The sequence below is a fragment of the Tyto alba genome, unplaced genomic scaffold (assembly GCF_018691265.1).
Source record: "Tyto alba isolate M040663 unplaced genomic scaffold, T.alba_DEE_v4.0 Super-Scaffold_9, whole genome shotgun sequence".
NCBI lineage: Eukaryota > Metazoa > Chordata > Aves > Strigiformes > Tytonidae > Tyto > Tyto alba.
This window is the reverse complement of record NW_024881330.1, coordinates 25,263,964-25,281,945: the sequence shown is the minus strand read 5'-3', so window position 1 is coordinate 25,281,945 and position 17,982 is coordinate 25,263,964. Positions and strand designations below refer to the sequence as shown.

The 17,982-nt window shown below is 43.7% G+C and overlaps 1 protein-coding gene across 1 annotated transcript; it reads right to left on the bottom strand.

The window, feature by feature from the left end:
• Positions 1-11,070: 11,070 nt before the first annotated feature.
• On the bottom strand, positions 11,071-15,913 carry LOC104357186 (cytochrome b-c1 complex subunit 7). The gene is made up of 4 exons (XM_042785796.1): positions 15,802-15,913; positions 14,482-14,553; positions 12,553-12,719; positions 11,071-11,309 (listed from the first exon to the last, which is right to left on the bottom strand). Exons 1-4 carry the CDS (start codon positions 15,818-15,820, stop codon positions 11,232-11,234), a joined length of 336 nt encoding a protein of 111 aa, XP_042641730.1. The 5' UTR covers positions 15,821-15,913; the 3' UTR covers positions 11,071-11,231.
• Positions 15,914-17,982: the final 2,069 nt, after the last annotated feature.

Below are 17,982 nucleotides of genomic sequence, written 5' to 3'. Positions count from 1 at the left end.
CCATTTATTTGATGTATGATTCTCTTTGGCTGAATTATTATCCTGAATTTGTGAATAGTAAAGTCTTTATTTCACTACTTGCTGTAACTCTTCTCTTAAAATTTACCCAATTAGTGATAGAGGTATTAGTAGAATGGAGAAACAAGGTGGGTCATTTAGAAGTTTTTCCCTTCTGTTAGTATCTCTATCAGTAATTGAATAAATACTAGGAGAAGTACAGCATCTTCATGTACATACACTTAAAAAAAAATAGTTGAATTGATAAATGTCTGGAAGCACTATCCTGAGATGGCACCCTGCCTTGTAGAACCAGAAGGAAGGATTTATAGATGGCAGCAATACTAACCACAGCTAAAACAAGGCACAGGCTGCTCAGGGACAGGGCTTAGAAGCTGGGATGAGGATGGGGATGGGATGGGATTTCTGCCAAACTGGGCCTCTGTCATCTTTCTGCCATAAGCAGTAGAGCAGCAGGGATTGTCAAGCGAAGTCATCTTTGGGCCATGATACAGGCAGTAGCCACGGTCACAGCAGACTAAATATGCTGCAGATATTTCTGGTTGCTGCAAATTTTAAATTGAATTGTAACTAAAAGGCAGTTTTCCCTCCCTTGAAGCTGGCCAGGCAAACGTCTGCAGCACGCTCAGGTTTGCCAGGCTCCTTTCGCCCCAGCTCACCTCTCTCCCACGGAAGCAGCAGCCCAGCCTCGCGTGGCACCCACTGGTGTCCCTTGCACCACTGGGCAGCCAGAGCGAGCCCAGGCACCAGAGCCCCGCACCTTGCACGAGCACAGCAGGCACACACACGCTGCTGCAAAGACTGTTTTCAAGGTCTCGTATGAAACAGTTTGTTGACCGCTGCTTTTGAGCCCCTGTAAACAGTGGTTTGCAGGCAGAGGGGACCGTTCCCTGCTCCGTCACTCCACTGTAGTTAGGTCTGCAATGGTTCTTCATCCTCAAGTCAGGACCAGCACCTGGCCTGGGCAGAAATACCTGGCCTGAGGCTGGAGAGAGCATGTCCCTGCTACGGGGACAGTGGGGACCTCAAGCAGGCTAAGCAAATGATGCGAGTGCTGCCTGTTGCAGTGGTAGGAAGGAAAATAGAAAGCTGTAATTAGATGTATTATAGGTAGATGTCATCTCCAGGCAGGTGACACCCGTGCAGGACCCCAGCCAGCAGCACTGGAGACCTCTGTGTGCCCGCAGTGGGTGGCTTGCTAGATAGCAGCAGCATGCTAAAGCCTTACAATAGCTGCAGTCTGTATTAACGTGGACACAAGCTCTTACTGCAGAGTTGTTAACCGTCATAAAATGTGTTCTACAATCACTTTTGAGAACTCAACACTCACTATGAATATATCACAACCGGGACTCTACACTGCTTGGTTCCTGCAATTGTTCAGCAGTTGAAGTCTTTCACGCGCTTAAACATTGATTTATTGAAGACTTGATTCTGATCTTATTTCACAGCTATATAATTCCACTGCTATGACGTTATCCCAAATGACTTTAAAATACAATGCATAAATGTGGAAAAATTAGGAGGATTGCCAAAAGGCGCATGGGCAGAACATTCGTATATTTGATTTTGATGCTAAAGACCACAAACCTGATCCTCTCCTCTCGAAGACTGGCAGAAACCAGGACGAGTATATTGCAGTTACCTTGATAAATGTGCGAGGATAATTAAGACGATGACTTGTATCACAGATCAATATTTTCTGTCTTATTTTACTCTGAAACCCTTTCCATTTCTGAGTATAACGACCAAGGGTGAGCACTGGTGACTAACTCTGCTTTATAATGAAGCAGCGTTGCTCAGATTCTTCCCACAAAGGATCTGAGACAACACTACCAAGGTCTGCACTGCTAACAAAGACTGCACCACTTCCAGTGCAAAAGCCACCATTGGTAGAATTAAAACAAATTTATGGCAAAAATTAAAACATTTATATTTTAACATCTCCAGACTTTATTAGGTGTTCTTTATACAGTCATCTGGTATGTTTAAAGAGTGAGCAATCATATAAAAGGAAATATGGTCATAACTGATTGAAGTAATAAAACCCTGAAACTAAATAACATCTCATAACTCATTACACAGCATATATTAGATTTCATTACATCAGTATATGACTTAGTAGTAAATTCTCCTGTTGGTCATAAACCTCTAAAGTGTTGTCATCCTGAAAAATGAAATTAAAAAAGAGAAGAAGACAATGCCAGGACACTCTGGTGCTGCTCGTACTGTTACAGCACAGCCCCACCTTGTGTCAGGGTGAGCTGGTCTTGATGGGCGATGCTGGGGATGGGTGACACGTCTCTTCCTGCCACTGCCATCGTGTCCAGGATGAAATCACCCCTTGACACAGCGGACTGGTATTGCCAGGGGCTCATTTTTGTGCAGCCAAACTGCTGCTGAGCTCGTCACCCTTGCGTGCTGGTGAAGCCCCATCCATCTCCAGCACTGGGCAGCTCCTGTGAGGGTGATGGGTGAGAGCACCCTCCCGCTGCGCACCCCACTCCACCGCCGTGCCGCACCGGGGCTCAGCACCCCGCTGGGTTAGTGCCAGTGAAGCAGTGACGTGCCGGTAATAGAAGCCAGAGCCGTGGGCCGGGTGCCTGTGTCCCCTCTGCTGCAGCACCTGGGAGCGATAGCTGCTGGGGACGTTGCTCACCGCCTCGGGCAGGGCACGCGGAGGGGTTGCTGCCCACCCGTCCTTCTCGCCCTCTGCCAGAGCCTGAGCCGCCGCAGCAGCACGGCACCGCTTCCAGCTTTCGCCCGCCACCGTTCACAGCCCGGGGTGCTGTTACGAGCTGGCGAATGCAAGCTGGTAGCTCTGCCATGTGCCCTGGGCTCTGGGGTGCTGGACGGACACATCAACGATTTGCCGCTCGAGGAGGAGGCAAATGGCCCAAAGGGATGGCATGGCTGGAGCCCAGTGGGACTGCAAGCTGGGACTGTTGGAAGGGACCTCGGAGAGGCCGCTCACCAACCCATGTTGCCCCGTGGAAACACCAGCATAAGGATTTTCCAAAAGCCCCTCACTTTCTGAGGCTGAAGCATCTCCCAACAGTTGGGCTGCTGAGTCCCAAGGGCTCATCAGGGTGCTGGTGACTTCTAGCATCCTTCAAAGGGCTGAGAAGAGGGTCACTGGTGGCTTGAGTGTGCCCCACGAGGCCAGTGCCTTGCTCGTGGGTGTGAGGGGGTAGCACCTGCCTTTGGGGAGGTGAGGGCCTGGGGCTGATTCCTGACACAAGCTTACCAGGCCTTTTGCTCCCTGTGCCCACGGTATCTTTGTGCTATGAACAGCAAATGCTTCACAGAAACTGCACAAAAAATGCACTTTTGAGCTTGGGACAGACTCTGGTAAGTGTTTGAGCCACCTACCCACAGTGTTGGGGACCTGCTCCCCCAAAGCCTTGAACTCCTGTTGTGCTGCAGCACAGCACCGACACCTCGTCTGGGGCTCCCTCCAGCTGCACAGCCCGGCCCTGAGCAGGGGAGCAGCCCTGGACCAGGCAAGTTCTTTTCCCCCAGGGTCAGCAAGGCTGCAGCTTTTCCCCAGGTCCCCCTTCCTGTTTGAGTATCAGGGCTTGCATCTTTTGCCTCAGGGCCAGACGGGCTTCTGCTAGTGAGGTGCAAGGCACTCCAGGCTGAGAGATGCTGCCAATGTGATTTCTGAGCAGCCTTAGGATCACCCCAGAGCAAGCCCCTTGCTGGGGGGGGGCTCATCCCCGCCACGCAGCAAGCCAGAGCTCAGGCATAAGGTAGGCTCTGAGACATTTCCATAACACCAGCCTGGCAAAGCCAGGCATAAGCAGAGGCTGTCATGTCTCTGGGTGTCAGCTATGAACAGTGGATCTTCTCTTTGATTCCCCAAAGGCTTTTATGTTTTTTTTTTCTTTGAGACCCAACCTCCCCTCCTCCATTTGACAGTTTATAATTACCTAGAGCAACCGATCGGCAACTGTGCCATTAGCAACATCTGGGAGATCTTAAGGCAGATCCTAGTCCAAGCTGCACTGATGTAATTGTTTTGCTGGGTGAAGGATGATAACTCTCCCCACGTGTGTTTATACTCCTTCAAAATAATCCAATGGTTTTTTTGAAGCTCACTTATGTCAACACGTGTTTTACTGTGTCTTATGTGTTTTTAAAGTGCTGGGTAGAAGCAGCTGGAGAAGTCCCCTTTCAAAGCATACCTCCTCATGTTCTGTTTGAAGTAGTTCGTTGAATCGCTGTAAAATATCAAGACTTTAACGGCTGTTTTGGAGGTGTCCAGCCACACCACTGGGTTCGATATACATATGAAAAAGCTAAGTATAAAAATTCATGAAAAGGATTGCCAAAGCTCCAGGGGTGGAGGTGGCTACACCCCTCCTTTCCATGAGAAACAGAAAGAGCCTGCGCTCAAATAAGAACAAGGCTGTGCAAAGCCAGGCGCTCTCTACCCCAAGTTCTGCACCACAAACCAGCTCTGGGGAACGGCTGCAAACCTACGAGTTGTCCAGCAGAAGATGCTGCTCCCAGCAGAAGTTGTCCTCAAGACCTGGGCAACAGATGGGGTGGAGAATGTTGCTCTTTGCGGTAAGCCAGGTGAACCTGGGCTACCATATGCAAACATTAAACTACAGATCTAAATGTCTTATCTGTCGTAATTACATCACCAAGTTTTATAATGGGAATAGCAGCCTCTGCATCAGACAGCTGTACTTCTGAAAGGAAAGGAAATATGCTTTGTTACTTTTTCCCTGAAATTTCTTTTGTTCTGTTTTGTTTGGTGATTTTTTTTTGTTTGCATTTGTTTGGTTTTGTGGGTTTTGTGTTGTTTTTTTGTTTGTTTGTTTAGAAAAATAAAGCATCTCTGGCTGCTACCAGGGTAGACCCAGGTCCTGACTTTAACCTGCTTGAGCCTAAGTGCTCCTAGGCAAGGATGGCTGCCTCCATAAAGCTCCGAAATGCTGATCTCACCCCTCTTCTGGTACCTTGACTTTTGCAATGCGCAGAGCAGAGCTGAGCCAAACCTCACCTGGCAGCAGAATACATTTTGCTTTTTATCAGAGCCACCTCCACACTGCCGTGACAGTCTCGTGAGCTCCAGCAGGCAGGCTGGGCGCCGTGCATCGCTGGAGGCCTGCTTATACACTGATGGAAAATTAAAGGAGTTTTCTTCTGTCTTCTTCAGGGTGAGAGACTGCAGCTGAGAAACATTCAGGATTTGGAGAATTTTTAGTTAATTGAAGTAAACCAAACATATCTAGCTGCTTTTATGACTATTTCATAATAGTATCTTTTTAAGCTAATACTCCATCAGGGAACACAAGTTGCAGACAAAAAAACTCTCTGAAGTGCCTTGAAGAGATCTGAGCTTTGGACTCTGAACTTTGCTGCTTATAAACAATCATTTCAATCTGCTGGGCCGCAGCGGGAGTATGAGGCTTCATAAAAGGGCTTAGGTGTTGTAATACTGAGCGCAGCAGTGTTTAACTCCGTGTCTCGCTATCCAGCCTCCCCGTGCAATCCAGAAGATTTAGACACAAAGAACCAGATCCGCACAGGCCAGCGGGGAACCGCTTTAGGAACCACTGAGGAGAGCACAGCCCAGCTGTGCTGAGGTACGTCTTTCTGATCGGGTTTCAGGCCCCAGATCCCTTCCCAGCTCAGGAACTGAAGCAGCACACCCCCATAAAACAGCAACAGCAATTCCAGCACTTGCTTAGGGTTTGGAAGAGAAAGATCCAGCGCCCCTCTTTCACTGCAGGGATGCGAGCACCTCAAGCTCAGACCTGCTCTGTAGCTGACAGGGCATCCTCTTCGAGTCATTCTGGTTTTCATGGAAATAACCAGATGAGGTTAGGCATTTAGGTCACATCCAGGCAATCTGGAGGCAGGATGAGGACAGCTTGGGCTCCACTCATGATCCAGTTCAATGGATGACACTTAAATATTCATTAGGGAAAACTTAAGCCTCGGTGAGTGCCATGAACTTGGGGTTCCCGAAGTTAGTACATGCAGACATCACCCTCTGCACTGACCTGCAAAGCACCCTGGCCTTTGCCAAACCACCACATACCTCTCTTTCCTCACCATCCTACTCAGTGGTCCCATTTCCCAAAATGTGCTCAACCACATTTTTCTTTCTCCTCCTTCTCAATGACTGGTTTTGGTCTGCACATAAATGCCCCAACCTCACCTCATCCTCACCATGCACCCCCAAAACAGGCAAAGGAGATTTTGAGATCGACTTATTCTCCCTAGACTTCTTCCAAAGCAGTGCACATGGTGTCCTAACCTTGGGTCTACCCCAGTCCCTCATGCACCCTGTGTTCCTCGCTCAAGCCCTTGACTTATTTCCTTGGTCCACGTGCCAGGGCTGACTCAGGGCTCAGGTACTGCAGGACAGAGCTGAGCAGGGCAGTAACTGCCTGAGCAGGCAAGTGCCTCTAGGTAGGTGGAGTTTGGCATTGCCCTTATTTTGAAGTAGTCTGTAAACCAGCCTAGAAAACAGCTCTAACCTACCTACTGAAGTCACAGTCTCCTGGTACAGCTAATTACACCTTTCAGAACAGAACAGAGTCAGCCAAAGGGACTAACAGCCCCACTTGCACTCCAGAAAAGATGTTAATTAGATAACTATAGCATTCTCAGAGAAGGGAACTGTGAATCCACACCTTTTTTGTGAAGAAAAAGGAATCGAGCCCACAACCTGCCAGCATAAGCTAGCATTAAATCACCAGCGAGCAGAGGCATTGAGGGCTCCTTCTCCAGGCACACCATGAGAACACCCACCTCGCCAGGGAAGCAGAAGTACCCATGATTTCTGGCACCCTGGGGCATCAGACCAGTCTGTAACCTACTCCCAGCACCGCCAGCACTGAGGAAGCCAGGAACTATTTGACACTGAAGGATTTATAAAACTGCACCAAAGGAAGCTTGCAGCTCCGTATGGCCTGCAGAGGTGTTTGAGGAAACTGCATTTTGGGATCAGGCCCCGTTCTTCAAGGGTACTTAGATGCTGACCCAAATTGTTTGCAACGGGGATAGTTGTGTACAGATTTTTCAAGATCTTAGTCCTTTGGGCCTTAGACCAGCTAAAAGAGGCTGAGGGAAGTGAAGTCACACATCCAGGCCAGCTGCATAGCGGGTGGGACACGGAGCTCCAGCCCCGGTCTCACCCGGAGCAGCGGTGGCTCAGGTTGCCTCTGCCTGTTGTGCACTGCGAGGGCAGCCCCTACCCCGGGCTGAGTTTCAGTCCATGAAAACTGACCGCAAGGGCGCAGCAGCACTGTGGGGACGTCCTGAAGATCATCTTTTGACTTTTGCTATCTAGAGAGAAAATGCTTTAAGTAGGGCTGTGTTTATCATCTTAATGCTAAAACAGTTCCATTATAATGACAAGCATGTTTCATCAAAATTCTTCTGAGAGTTGTATCCGCTGCAGCTCTCCTTCAGATGGAAGTTGGATATAAAACAAGCATATGTTTCTTGTTACAGTGCTGCAAAAAATCCATTGTTTCTGGGTTGATGGATTCAAAATTTAAAGAAATCAGTCTGCCATAACAAACATGATCTTCAGCAATCAAAACGTATTCTTGTATTTCACTATGTATTTAATAAAAGAACTTCAAGTGAAGTGCAGGTTCACTTAAAAGCGATGAAAATTAATTCAAGCTAAAACTGTCATCAAACTGCAGGATTAGCAATATCAGCTCAGACTCTCTCTTAATTTGACACGCATAATTTAGACGTGCCAAAGATACCGTGAACTCAAACTACAAAAAGACCTCGGTAATTTATAGAATCTGTATAGAATATATATCCAAAAAAACCTACATTAATCAAGACAAAGGTTTCAAAGTCAAGTTAGGAAATGCAAGATGCACCATTGCCTTGTGCATTATGACATGACCTGAGATTGCAGGTTCGCATTTTTCACAGCAGGAAAAGCTCTCTCAGGAATTCTTTTCAATCCTCTCCAGTGCACGGCTCAATCTTGCTTTCTGCACTCCGTACAGGCTGCAAATGTATCAGCTTCTTTGTAAGTATTTCTGCACTTACCATTAGAGGAATAAGGATTGTGAGGTCTTTTTCATATCTGTGAGAATCCTTGTGAGATTTGCTCCTGGTACCACCACCTGTAGCATCCATTGTGTGCATGGATGAATACCAACATTTGCACCTTATATTTTCAGAACAGATCTACTGAACCTAGGACACAGATGTGATCACTGCGCTTCTGCAGATGTAGCCCCAAGCACCACCTATTAAGCATTTTGCTAAATACTTAGTTTCTGTGAACCACGTGTCTTGCTCAGTTACAGAGGAACCTCGTGACAGCAGGAGAAAGAAAACCCAGGTCTCCAAACCAGAATGCTTTTTCCTTCATCATCAGGCTATCATCAAAGACATCATCTTTTCACCTCTGGCAATTGGAACCCCTTTATTGTCATCAAGCTTTTCCTTAAAACGAGGCAATTCTGCAGATATCAAGCTCATGGCTGCACAGGCCTGGATCATTCACAGAAGAACAGACAGCTGCACAAGGAATATGGCAGAATCCCACAGAAAGCTGCGCAGGTGGGATGGAAGCATGACAAGGAAATTACAGATCTGAAAATCCCTAAGTTTTTCAAGTCCATTCCTTCCCATCCCAGATATTTTTAAGGATAAACACAAGGATTCAAAAACGGAAATCACTCCCGACTCTCCAAATTGTCACCAGCAGGATTCAGATCTTTCCTACAATAAAACTCTCTTCTTCTAGCTACAGATTAGTGCTAGTAGCTCAGTGTGCACAGAGGGGAACACCAGAGGGTGAAATATGAAATGCTTTCCAAGTTACTCATGTATTAGCCAGTAGCACAAGCATCCAAATCTCACATCACATATCCTAGATAAGAGCTGACAGTCTCTAACACAAAGTTGCTACAGTTCCTGGTTCCCAGGCAACAGTTATCCCCCTCTTACACCCACCTCCTTCCGCCCTCTTTCTCACTATTTTTAGATTCTCCTAAATGTCTCAAAGAATACACACCCATCTCTGCTGAAAAAACAACTAAGACATCTTTCTTACTAATATCATTCTAAGATACAACTAAACAGTATTCATTGAACTTTTTCAAAATACTTCAGCAGCAGACTACTGCATATTATGGGAACTTACAGTTAAAAATGATCAATCCAAGTCAGAAGCATTTGAAAACACATCTAAATGAAAACTATCAAACAACCTCAGCCTCAGTGAACAGGCAAGCTCTTAATATGGCTTCCTTTTCTCTCCCCTTGAACTGCTACCAGGCTCACTTGGAAAGATTCTTATTAACTTCTACTACTCACCTCTGACTTAAAATGTTAAGTGTGTAAAGAGGTGTTTTCAGGTGTGATAGGCCAATTGAAACACGGCTGCTTTGCATCCCACTCAAAGGTCAGCCTAATTTTGTGTCCAATGCCAACAAAACCATTTTCTCTAAACCAAGTAATTTTTGAGAAACTTTTGAATCACATTCATCTTAATCCAAACTTATGGTCAAATAAGCAGATGCCATTTTTCTACAAAATCCTAGGTTTTGTAGAAGTCAGACCCGCTATGCCTTTCAAGTGCTACTTCCATTAGATAACTCCACAACATTATTCTAACAGATAATGAAACAGTTCTAATTCCATTAGAAAAATTAAGTAATCTAATAACTCCATAAATAGAAGTGTGAAACTTCAGGCCCTATTTGTCTCTGGGCAGAAAAATTAGAAAGTTCTCAAAAATACATGAAATTATGTATGCTTCAGTCGTAAGAGTTTACTATAGATGAAAGAAACCTCACATCTTAAAATAATCTCCCCACAGACTTTTGAGGGGTAACGCTGATGCAGGTATTTTTTCAGCATTTTGTTTCACTGCATCAGGCTGTTTAGTTTTGAAGTAAGTATTTCACAAAGGGATCGCTGTATCCATCCTACAGATGTAAGCAACTAAAGCAAGCAGATGAAGGTTAATAAGAGAGTGATGAGCAAAGCTAGAAGACAGTTTCCATTCTAACTTCTAATCCAGTATTTTATTTATCTGATCATACTAATTCAAAAACTACAGACATTGTTTGCTTCATATTTATGTAATTTTGTTTTTTTTTTTCTAAATTGATCTATTTTTGGTCAATGGATTCTTGCATTTGGCAGACAAGCATGCGTAACAAAAAGAAAAAAACAAACCTTGGGACTATCACAACAGATTGCGTACTTCACACAGAATGCTACATGATAAGCTTTGAATTTTGCATGCACTACCAAAGTATGTCTCAAATTAACACTACCATTAAACTATGGAAGACTAAGCTCAAGATCTTCAGCTCATACAGGCCAGTACTTTCTGGATACAACTGAATTTCTTGTTTTAAGCAGAGCTTGAATTCCAAGTGTATCTCTAATGTCATTAAGCCTGATAGTTTAAAATACTTCATACTAATCACTGTAAACACCAGCATGTTTTAGGCCATAGAAATATGAGAAGTTAATTATCATGTTGAAAGCACATCAGCATACCGCTTTTACTCTTTAAAAGGATAAAAAGTCTCAAGAAGCTGAAGTGAGACAGTCATTATGGCTTATACGAAAATAGTCTTTTAAGGATTAACAATGTTTATGGTATAAAAAAGTTAGTGAAACATTTCTTGATTAAGGATCAGGATTAAGGATCCTGATTAAAGATCAGTGATTAAGGAATCATCTATATTTTCCATTATTGTAATACATATGTGCTTAGATGCACAGAATGTTACATTCTACTGTCTCACGATGCCATTGTAACATCAAGCACTGGTCCAGTACTGTTGTCTTGAAGGAAAAGTGATGAAGGAAATATGCCTTTTTAATTTAACAGAGCAACTAGCACCAATAACCTTGTGTGTTTCTTACCTAACCCTGCAACTGCAGAAAACAGCTGCACTATGAAAAGGGTAAGAATCAAAAAGCTGGAATGAAGACTGCATACCACTAAGCTAATATGTAATGTATATGCTCATAGGAAAGATCTGAACATTAGCTTGTTAACATTTACAAAGAACTCTTCCAAGTAGATTTTGTACTTTGACATGTTTATTTTAGTTGGATGAACAGATTCAATGAACAAGCTGAAACAGTATTCCTCAGCCTCAGATTTGCCTCCCTGTAGACTTCTATAATGAAATGTTTAAAAATAATGAGAAATACGTGGATATTTGCATGAAGTAGTTCAATAATTATTTCTTGTTCCATGCTTCTCTTTCAAGCCTTTCACGGATTACTTCTTTTAGGTATGGTTCAAGGTAATGCTTATCCTGAAAAATAAGAGCATATATTTAAACCTATAAGGAGGTCCAGAAACATCTCAAGCCATTCTTACAGATTACTGGTATATCATTCCCTCTCAGATTTGACTAAAGCCCAACCTAACAAAAAAAAAAAAAAAAAAAAAAAAAAAAAATCAAACATTCCCTTTCCAGAGTAAGTAAACTTTGTATCTGCCAAGTCTGCAATGACAAGTTATTTACTACAGCAACCACTAATTCCTTATGCCTTGCCAACATTAACAAGCGAAGTGATGCTTCCAGCTATACCTTTAGAAACAATGTTCTTTTGGCAGATACCCAAAGGTTAAAGATCCACTTTAATTAGTTCAAAGTCCAACTATAATACTCTGGAGAAACTAATTTTGAACTTAACTTCTAAACAGCAGTGTGAACTTGGATTCGATGGAACACCTTGTCCATGTTTAACACTTACAAACGAAACTGCTGCTTAAGTAATTACGCAACCAGTTATTCAATGCAGCAGTTACCTAAATATGACCAGTAAGACCAGAAGGAACAGCCCCTGCTTAGATAGAGAAACGTAATACCCTTATATACTATCCTATAGTCAAAAGTTCAGTATTAAGATTCCTCTCTGCCTGGTAGTTTGGAGAAAGCCAAGATGGACAGTAATGCAAAGTCCATGAATCAATCCATTACAAAAAAAAAAAAAAAAAAAAAAATGTAGTCACAGCTTAAAAGAAAGGTCTAGTTTGCTTTCCAAATTAGAAACTCAAATTTATTTTAATGAAAGATTTCCCTTTAAATTATTCTTCCTTGGCATCTTCATGAATAAAAGCTTTGGCTTGAGATTTTCTATAAAATTAAGAAATTAATCGAAATGCAAGAGACCTTTTTAAGAATTTCCAGGCTAGTTACAGAGTATTTCTTTCTCTGGTAGCTTAGAAGAAATATTTTGTCTGGATACAAACAATATGCTATGGTTCTGAGATGTAGTTTAAGCTTAAGAAACTAGTTGGGTTTTAGTTAACTAAGCTGTAGTTAAGCTTGAATCATCTTGAGAAAAATTTTGCCATTTCCACTGAAAAATAGTTATTTTTAAACAGTGATCAAAAGCTCTGTTTTCCAGAGCTATCCTACAAGATACACACTCATTTATTCATTATAAAGAACATGTAAGCACGCATCTCTCCAGAGACTGAAAATCCCAAAGACCAGTCACAACAGTGCCATTTAAGACCTCCACCTTGGAAACACTCTGTACTCATACCTCTTCGTACTTCACCCACTGGTCTTTTGGAAGGATCTGATGTTTCAGGCTTAAGTCGAGTGCTCGCTTTATGCGAAATATTCTTTCATTGTAAAGATGTTCTGGAAGCCTCTTCAGTGCTTCTTTTACATCATCATCTTCATACAGTGTATCATCTCGCATTAAACCTATACCAAGAAGATTTTACAATATCACTGAATAAACGTTCTTAAATTTAAGATTTAGGATTGACACAAGTGTTTCTATATAACATGGGCAAAACATTTCCAATGCATAATTATGAAGAAAATCCAAACCAATCCACGAGAAGAGGATGACTAACTGGTCAGAGAACAAACTCTAAACACTGGCTTCCACATACTCTATTTACTTGTTTTTACCCCTTTTCTTACGAAGGAATAGGGAGAACGGGCATTTAATTCAGTGTGTTTCGTAAGACTACATATATATATAAACAGTAACTCTTCTGGATCTGAGAGGTGGACTTATAGTCATCTAATTTTATATGTGTATTTGACTATCTAGGTAAAAGGTTTTAAAGCTCTGAATCCATTACAGTCAGTCAACCACAGATGTGACTACTTCAGTGCTGAAGAATTATTTTCTCAAGTCCGCTATGCATAATGACTAGGTCTCCACCGACTATATTAAGCTATGGAAACCTGAAGCTAGGTGTTAGTTGGTTCCCTCCCATGCCATCCCAAATCAGAATTATATCAAGAAGTACCTAGTCTTCTCAAAACCAAGAACAGACCCACACTGTGGAAGAAAGGAGTCCTGAAATTCAACCAACCCTGCTTTAAGTTTCAGTATTAACAACACAGGACAAAAGGTTACTTCTGTAACATTCCAAGATTGATGCAGATTGCAAGAGTATACATACTGACTGGTGGTTAAAAGTTTTGCTCTCATGTGACTGTGTTAACAGTAGTCTCCCGATAAACCAGAAATTTCTTGAGCCACATATTCAGTTTTGTAATTTATGTCAAAGGCACACGAAGGATGGCTGCTAGCTGAATCACTAGATTAAATTATTTTTTTCTCCTCAGTTTTCAGTCACATTCCCAGAAAAGCGGCAGAAAGTATTAATGCCTTCAAGAATTTCAGCAGACGTATATAAAAAGAGGGGCTAAGCACTGCATCTCTGGAGGAAAGACCTAAGCTTATTCTTCTATAGTTGTCTTGCAGTTTTTTTGCTAACTTCCCAAGGGAAGGTATGTTAACTTCCTTTAAATGATTTGCTCATATTGTGGTCAGCAGTAAATTACAGCCTCTGAATATTCACATCCCATTGTCATTCAAGAACAGTTCTGCCATCCAAATAGCTGAAATGAACTTAGTAACAACTCTGAACAAACTGATGACAGTACCATCAAGGCAATCTTCTCTGCTTAACAAAACACTATTTTTACACCTACCTCACCACTGTGCAGGTCAGAGAAATACCAAGTGAAGCTGTGGTGATACAAAGGGCAAAGCAAACTAAATCCTGTTTTGCACTTTGGATACTTTGCATAAGTATCACAGCAGACTGACTGCTATCAGTGGGTACCTCTCCCAGCCTCAAAGGCAGCCTTTGGGTTAGAATATACCAGCCAGTGAAAGGGACTTGGTGGGAAAAGATAAATAATAAAGTTTTCAGGACTGCTTTGTGAAAGTTTTTCAACTGTACCAGCTTAACGTTAGCTGTTATAAGTTACTTAACTGAAAAGAAGAGCAAACACAGAAATAACAGAAAAATCACAGATTCAGTACTAGGTAGCAATCATGATGACTGACTTTATTGCTAATTTTTTCCCCACAAAAACAGTAGCTAATTTTGAACAAAAAGACTTATGCCAATCTGCACGTATGTACACCAGTTATGAACCATAATTAGTTTGAGGACTGTTACACCTGCAGAATTTTAAAACTCAGTGAAACACTTACCGAGTTTGTTGAATCCAGCTGCATTATAATACCACTTGCGAATCCTGTCCAACAGCCGACCACCTCCTGCAACTGAATGTGACCATCATCAGTTGCAGACCGAGATAAAATTCAACATTTACACACTACTATGCCAGCACATAAATATTTGGTGTCCTCCTTCACATACAGTAATGCAACACAACGTCATTTGAATTTGAACATCTATGACTTGGCCTGTCTTCTTTTCAGTATCCCTTAACTGCCACTGAACAGGTAGAATGAGTGCTTGTTACATACAATAATGTCGAAATTCAGTGAAATAGAGGTCAAAGCAGACTGCTTTAAGACTTAGAACAATGCTAACATTTCATTGTCAAAGACAGCACCAACACTTTTAGGCTCCTTAACTCTTACAATTGAGCTACAAACTTCATGTTCTACATAAAGCAAAACCATCATGCTTTTCAAATAATTTATCTAAGTTCCACAGCTCTCACTATGGTTAATGTGATTTCAAGGCCAGCATATTATTGTTAACCTTCTGCTCTCCTCTCCAGTTACTTAAGTACTATTCCAGAGATTCCTTTTTCAAAGAGCTGCCAAAGTCAACTGGAAAGTCAACACCGAAACCTCAAAAAAATTCATTTACTTTAAAAAGAAAAAATAAAACACACCACATGTAGAATGTTCATCTTTCCTTAACTGCAATTTTGGATAGCAAAAGTGTTTTTACATGTAATCAAGTACAATGCAGTACCAAATACTGGTCAAGTAACTCAACAAGGGGTCTAGAAATCCAGAAACAGCACAATAGAAGCAATGAAGCCAGGGCAAGCCATCTTTAATGACTTTAAGTCACTTGTCTTACTAAGTCACCCCATGAAACCTGTGCTACGTGTGATACCAGCACGCCATTTGCACACTACCGCAATCAGGCCTTATTCCTTCGTTCTTCAGGATTTGGGAAGGAATAACATTAGATCAACTACGCCTGGAGTCAGGATCTGGGCATGACAGCGATCCCGAGGCCCCTCCGGAGCCGCCCAAAGGCTCCTCCACTGCTCCCAGAACACCCTCAGTATCGGAGCCAGGCTCCGGCCGCTGAGACACAGCCCTCGGGGCCGCCGCTCGCGACGGCCGGGCCAGGGCGACACCGGCTGCGGGTGCTCTGCCCCCGCCAAGGGCACACAGCGCACGCCGCCCCCCACCCCCCATCACGGCCCGGCCCGGCCCGGCCCGGACCGGCCCGGCCCGGCTCGGCTCGGCTCCCGGGGCGGGGCGGGACGGGGTGAGCCCAGCACCCGAAACGCTCCCACAGCTTGCCCACCCCCTCCTCACCCGGTGCCCTCGCCGCCATCTTGACCTCGGCGCGGCGCGCGGCCTTCTGGGTAACCCGCAGCGTCCCCCTCCCCGGGGGGCGGGGGCGGGCCCGCCAATGGCGCCTCGGCGCTGGCGCATGCGCCCTGCTGGCGCGGCGGGACGGGACGGGACGGGACGGGACGGGACGGGACGGGACCGGAACCGGAACCGGTGCCGGTGCCGCTGCGGGCCGCACTCCTCCGCGGCTCTGTTCAAGCGGGCGGCGAACATCCCCAAAGACAGAGACTGCCCCACCGGCCCGTCCCTGCTGCGGCCTCCCGCTCGACTGCTTTCTGCTCCGAGGCACCTGCCTGCCCGGGGGCGGAAAGAGCGACGAGGAAGGAAGCCCGTGACTCTTACGATAATTTTAAGTAACGCTAACGGTGTCGGAGGGTCGGTGGTTAAGCCAAGATTAATCAGCTCTTGCTCAGAACAAGAAGCAGAACGTGGTCGCCTCACAGCGCACGTGCACCGCAGCCGCTCTGCAAACTGGCAGCGGGTCAAAAAGCAAAATATTTTGGTGCTGTGGTCTGAGCCACCACCTTTGCTAGCGGTGCCCGTGTCCTGGCCTGTGCGGGCGCAGCTCAGAGCCCGTTGGGGAGTTGATGTGAACAAGTACCGGCTCCAGCGCGAGGTAGTCCAGCTGTCCATCGAGGCAGTTGAAGCGGTGTAACTGGGTGCGGTGAAGGCTCTTTAGACCAACAACTGCAAACTGAGGGGTAAAGGTGAGTATTGGCTAAAAACGAGTTTACATTTGTAAAGCACAGTAAGCCAAGCACAAAGTCAATCACAGAAAGAAGCAGAAACCTCTCTCTGCTCAGGTGACGCAGCTGCCATGGGAGCGGCTCTGTATCCTCAGGGACAGATCACTGCCTCTCCCCAGCAATTCCTGCAGACACGGATGTGGAGTTATTCCAGGAATACTGCTACAGCAGGCAATTTCAGTCAGAAAAGCATGTGGCTGAATGTGATATGCAAGCAAACAGCACAGCTCAGACTGCAGCACATCAGCAGACCACAAAGGGTCTTTGCCATATTGTACCCAGCAAGCCTCAATTAATCAACATGCTCAATCAAAGGCTGCTAGTCCTTATCAAGAACAGCAGACTACAATACGTTTGGTAAGTCAAGGCCAAACATTTCTTCTAAAGATTTTTTTTTTTTTTATCTTTAAGCCAAAAAGTATTTGGCATGATCCTCAAAAAGTTCTATCCTGTCTCCTCTTTCCTTTTTAGCACTCCCATAAAATCTTTTGCTTCCTTTCTTCATGGTATTTCTGAGAAGCTATTTTGGCATAAAGTCATGCATTTCACATTTCAAAGAAACTGGTTTAGCTCTGGCAGCAATCATTTTTACATTTAAAAATATTAAAGGAATTAAAAGCTCAAGGTTTGAGACATTCAAAAAATATACATTCTATAGTATATATTATAATGGTTTGTCACATAGTAACAAAGATCATGATAAGGGCAGCTGGGTAAATCTGCAAAAGCAAACTCTTTGTCATTATGAACCTACATATTTTCTATTAACAATTTTTATCAGATTGTTTGAAGATTATAGTTTGTTATTAGCATTTAATACAGTCAAAATCTAAGTAAGCATATTGAATCAGACTTGGATATTTTTATTTAGAAGGAGGGAATGGGTGAAAGTTTTTAGCCATCACATTTTGGCCACTACTTTAGATGACATTTGTTATGCATCTCCACCAAGAACAGTCTACTTAATAGAGGATTTCAAGGGATCCTCCCAGGCCAATGGAGTGGGAAACATGAGAATGAATGGCAGAAGAGACCATCTCAGATAAATATTGCAGACAATGAATGGGGCTTTTTACTGTGTTTCAAGTGAAGATGCCCTGGTAAATAATTTTGCACCCTGTTTGTTCTGACAACATTCTTCTTCTTGGGTGTTGTAATTCAACTTCTGAATTTTTGTTTTGGATAAAAGACCTAAATCGTAATCCAGAGATCACTACTATGCTCATTCTTTAAATGTCTCTTCAACCCTACTTTATTTCCCACCTATTAGGGGAATTTAACCTTTTGAATTTTATTCTGCTATCTGCATACAAATTGGTATTTTAAGCTCCGACACTGAGCTTTTAAAACATTGAGGCTTTTTCATTAAATGATCTTAAATCCAAATGAAAACATC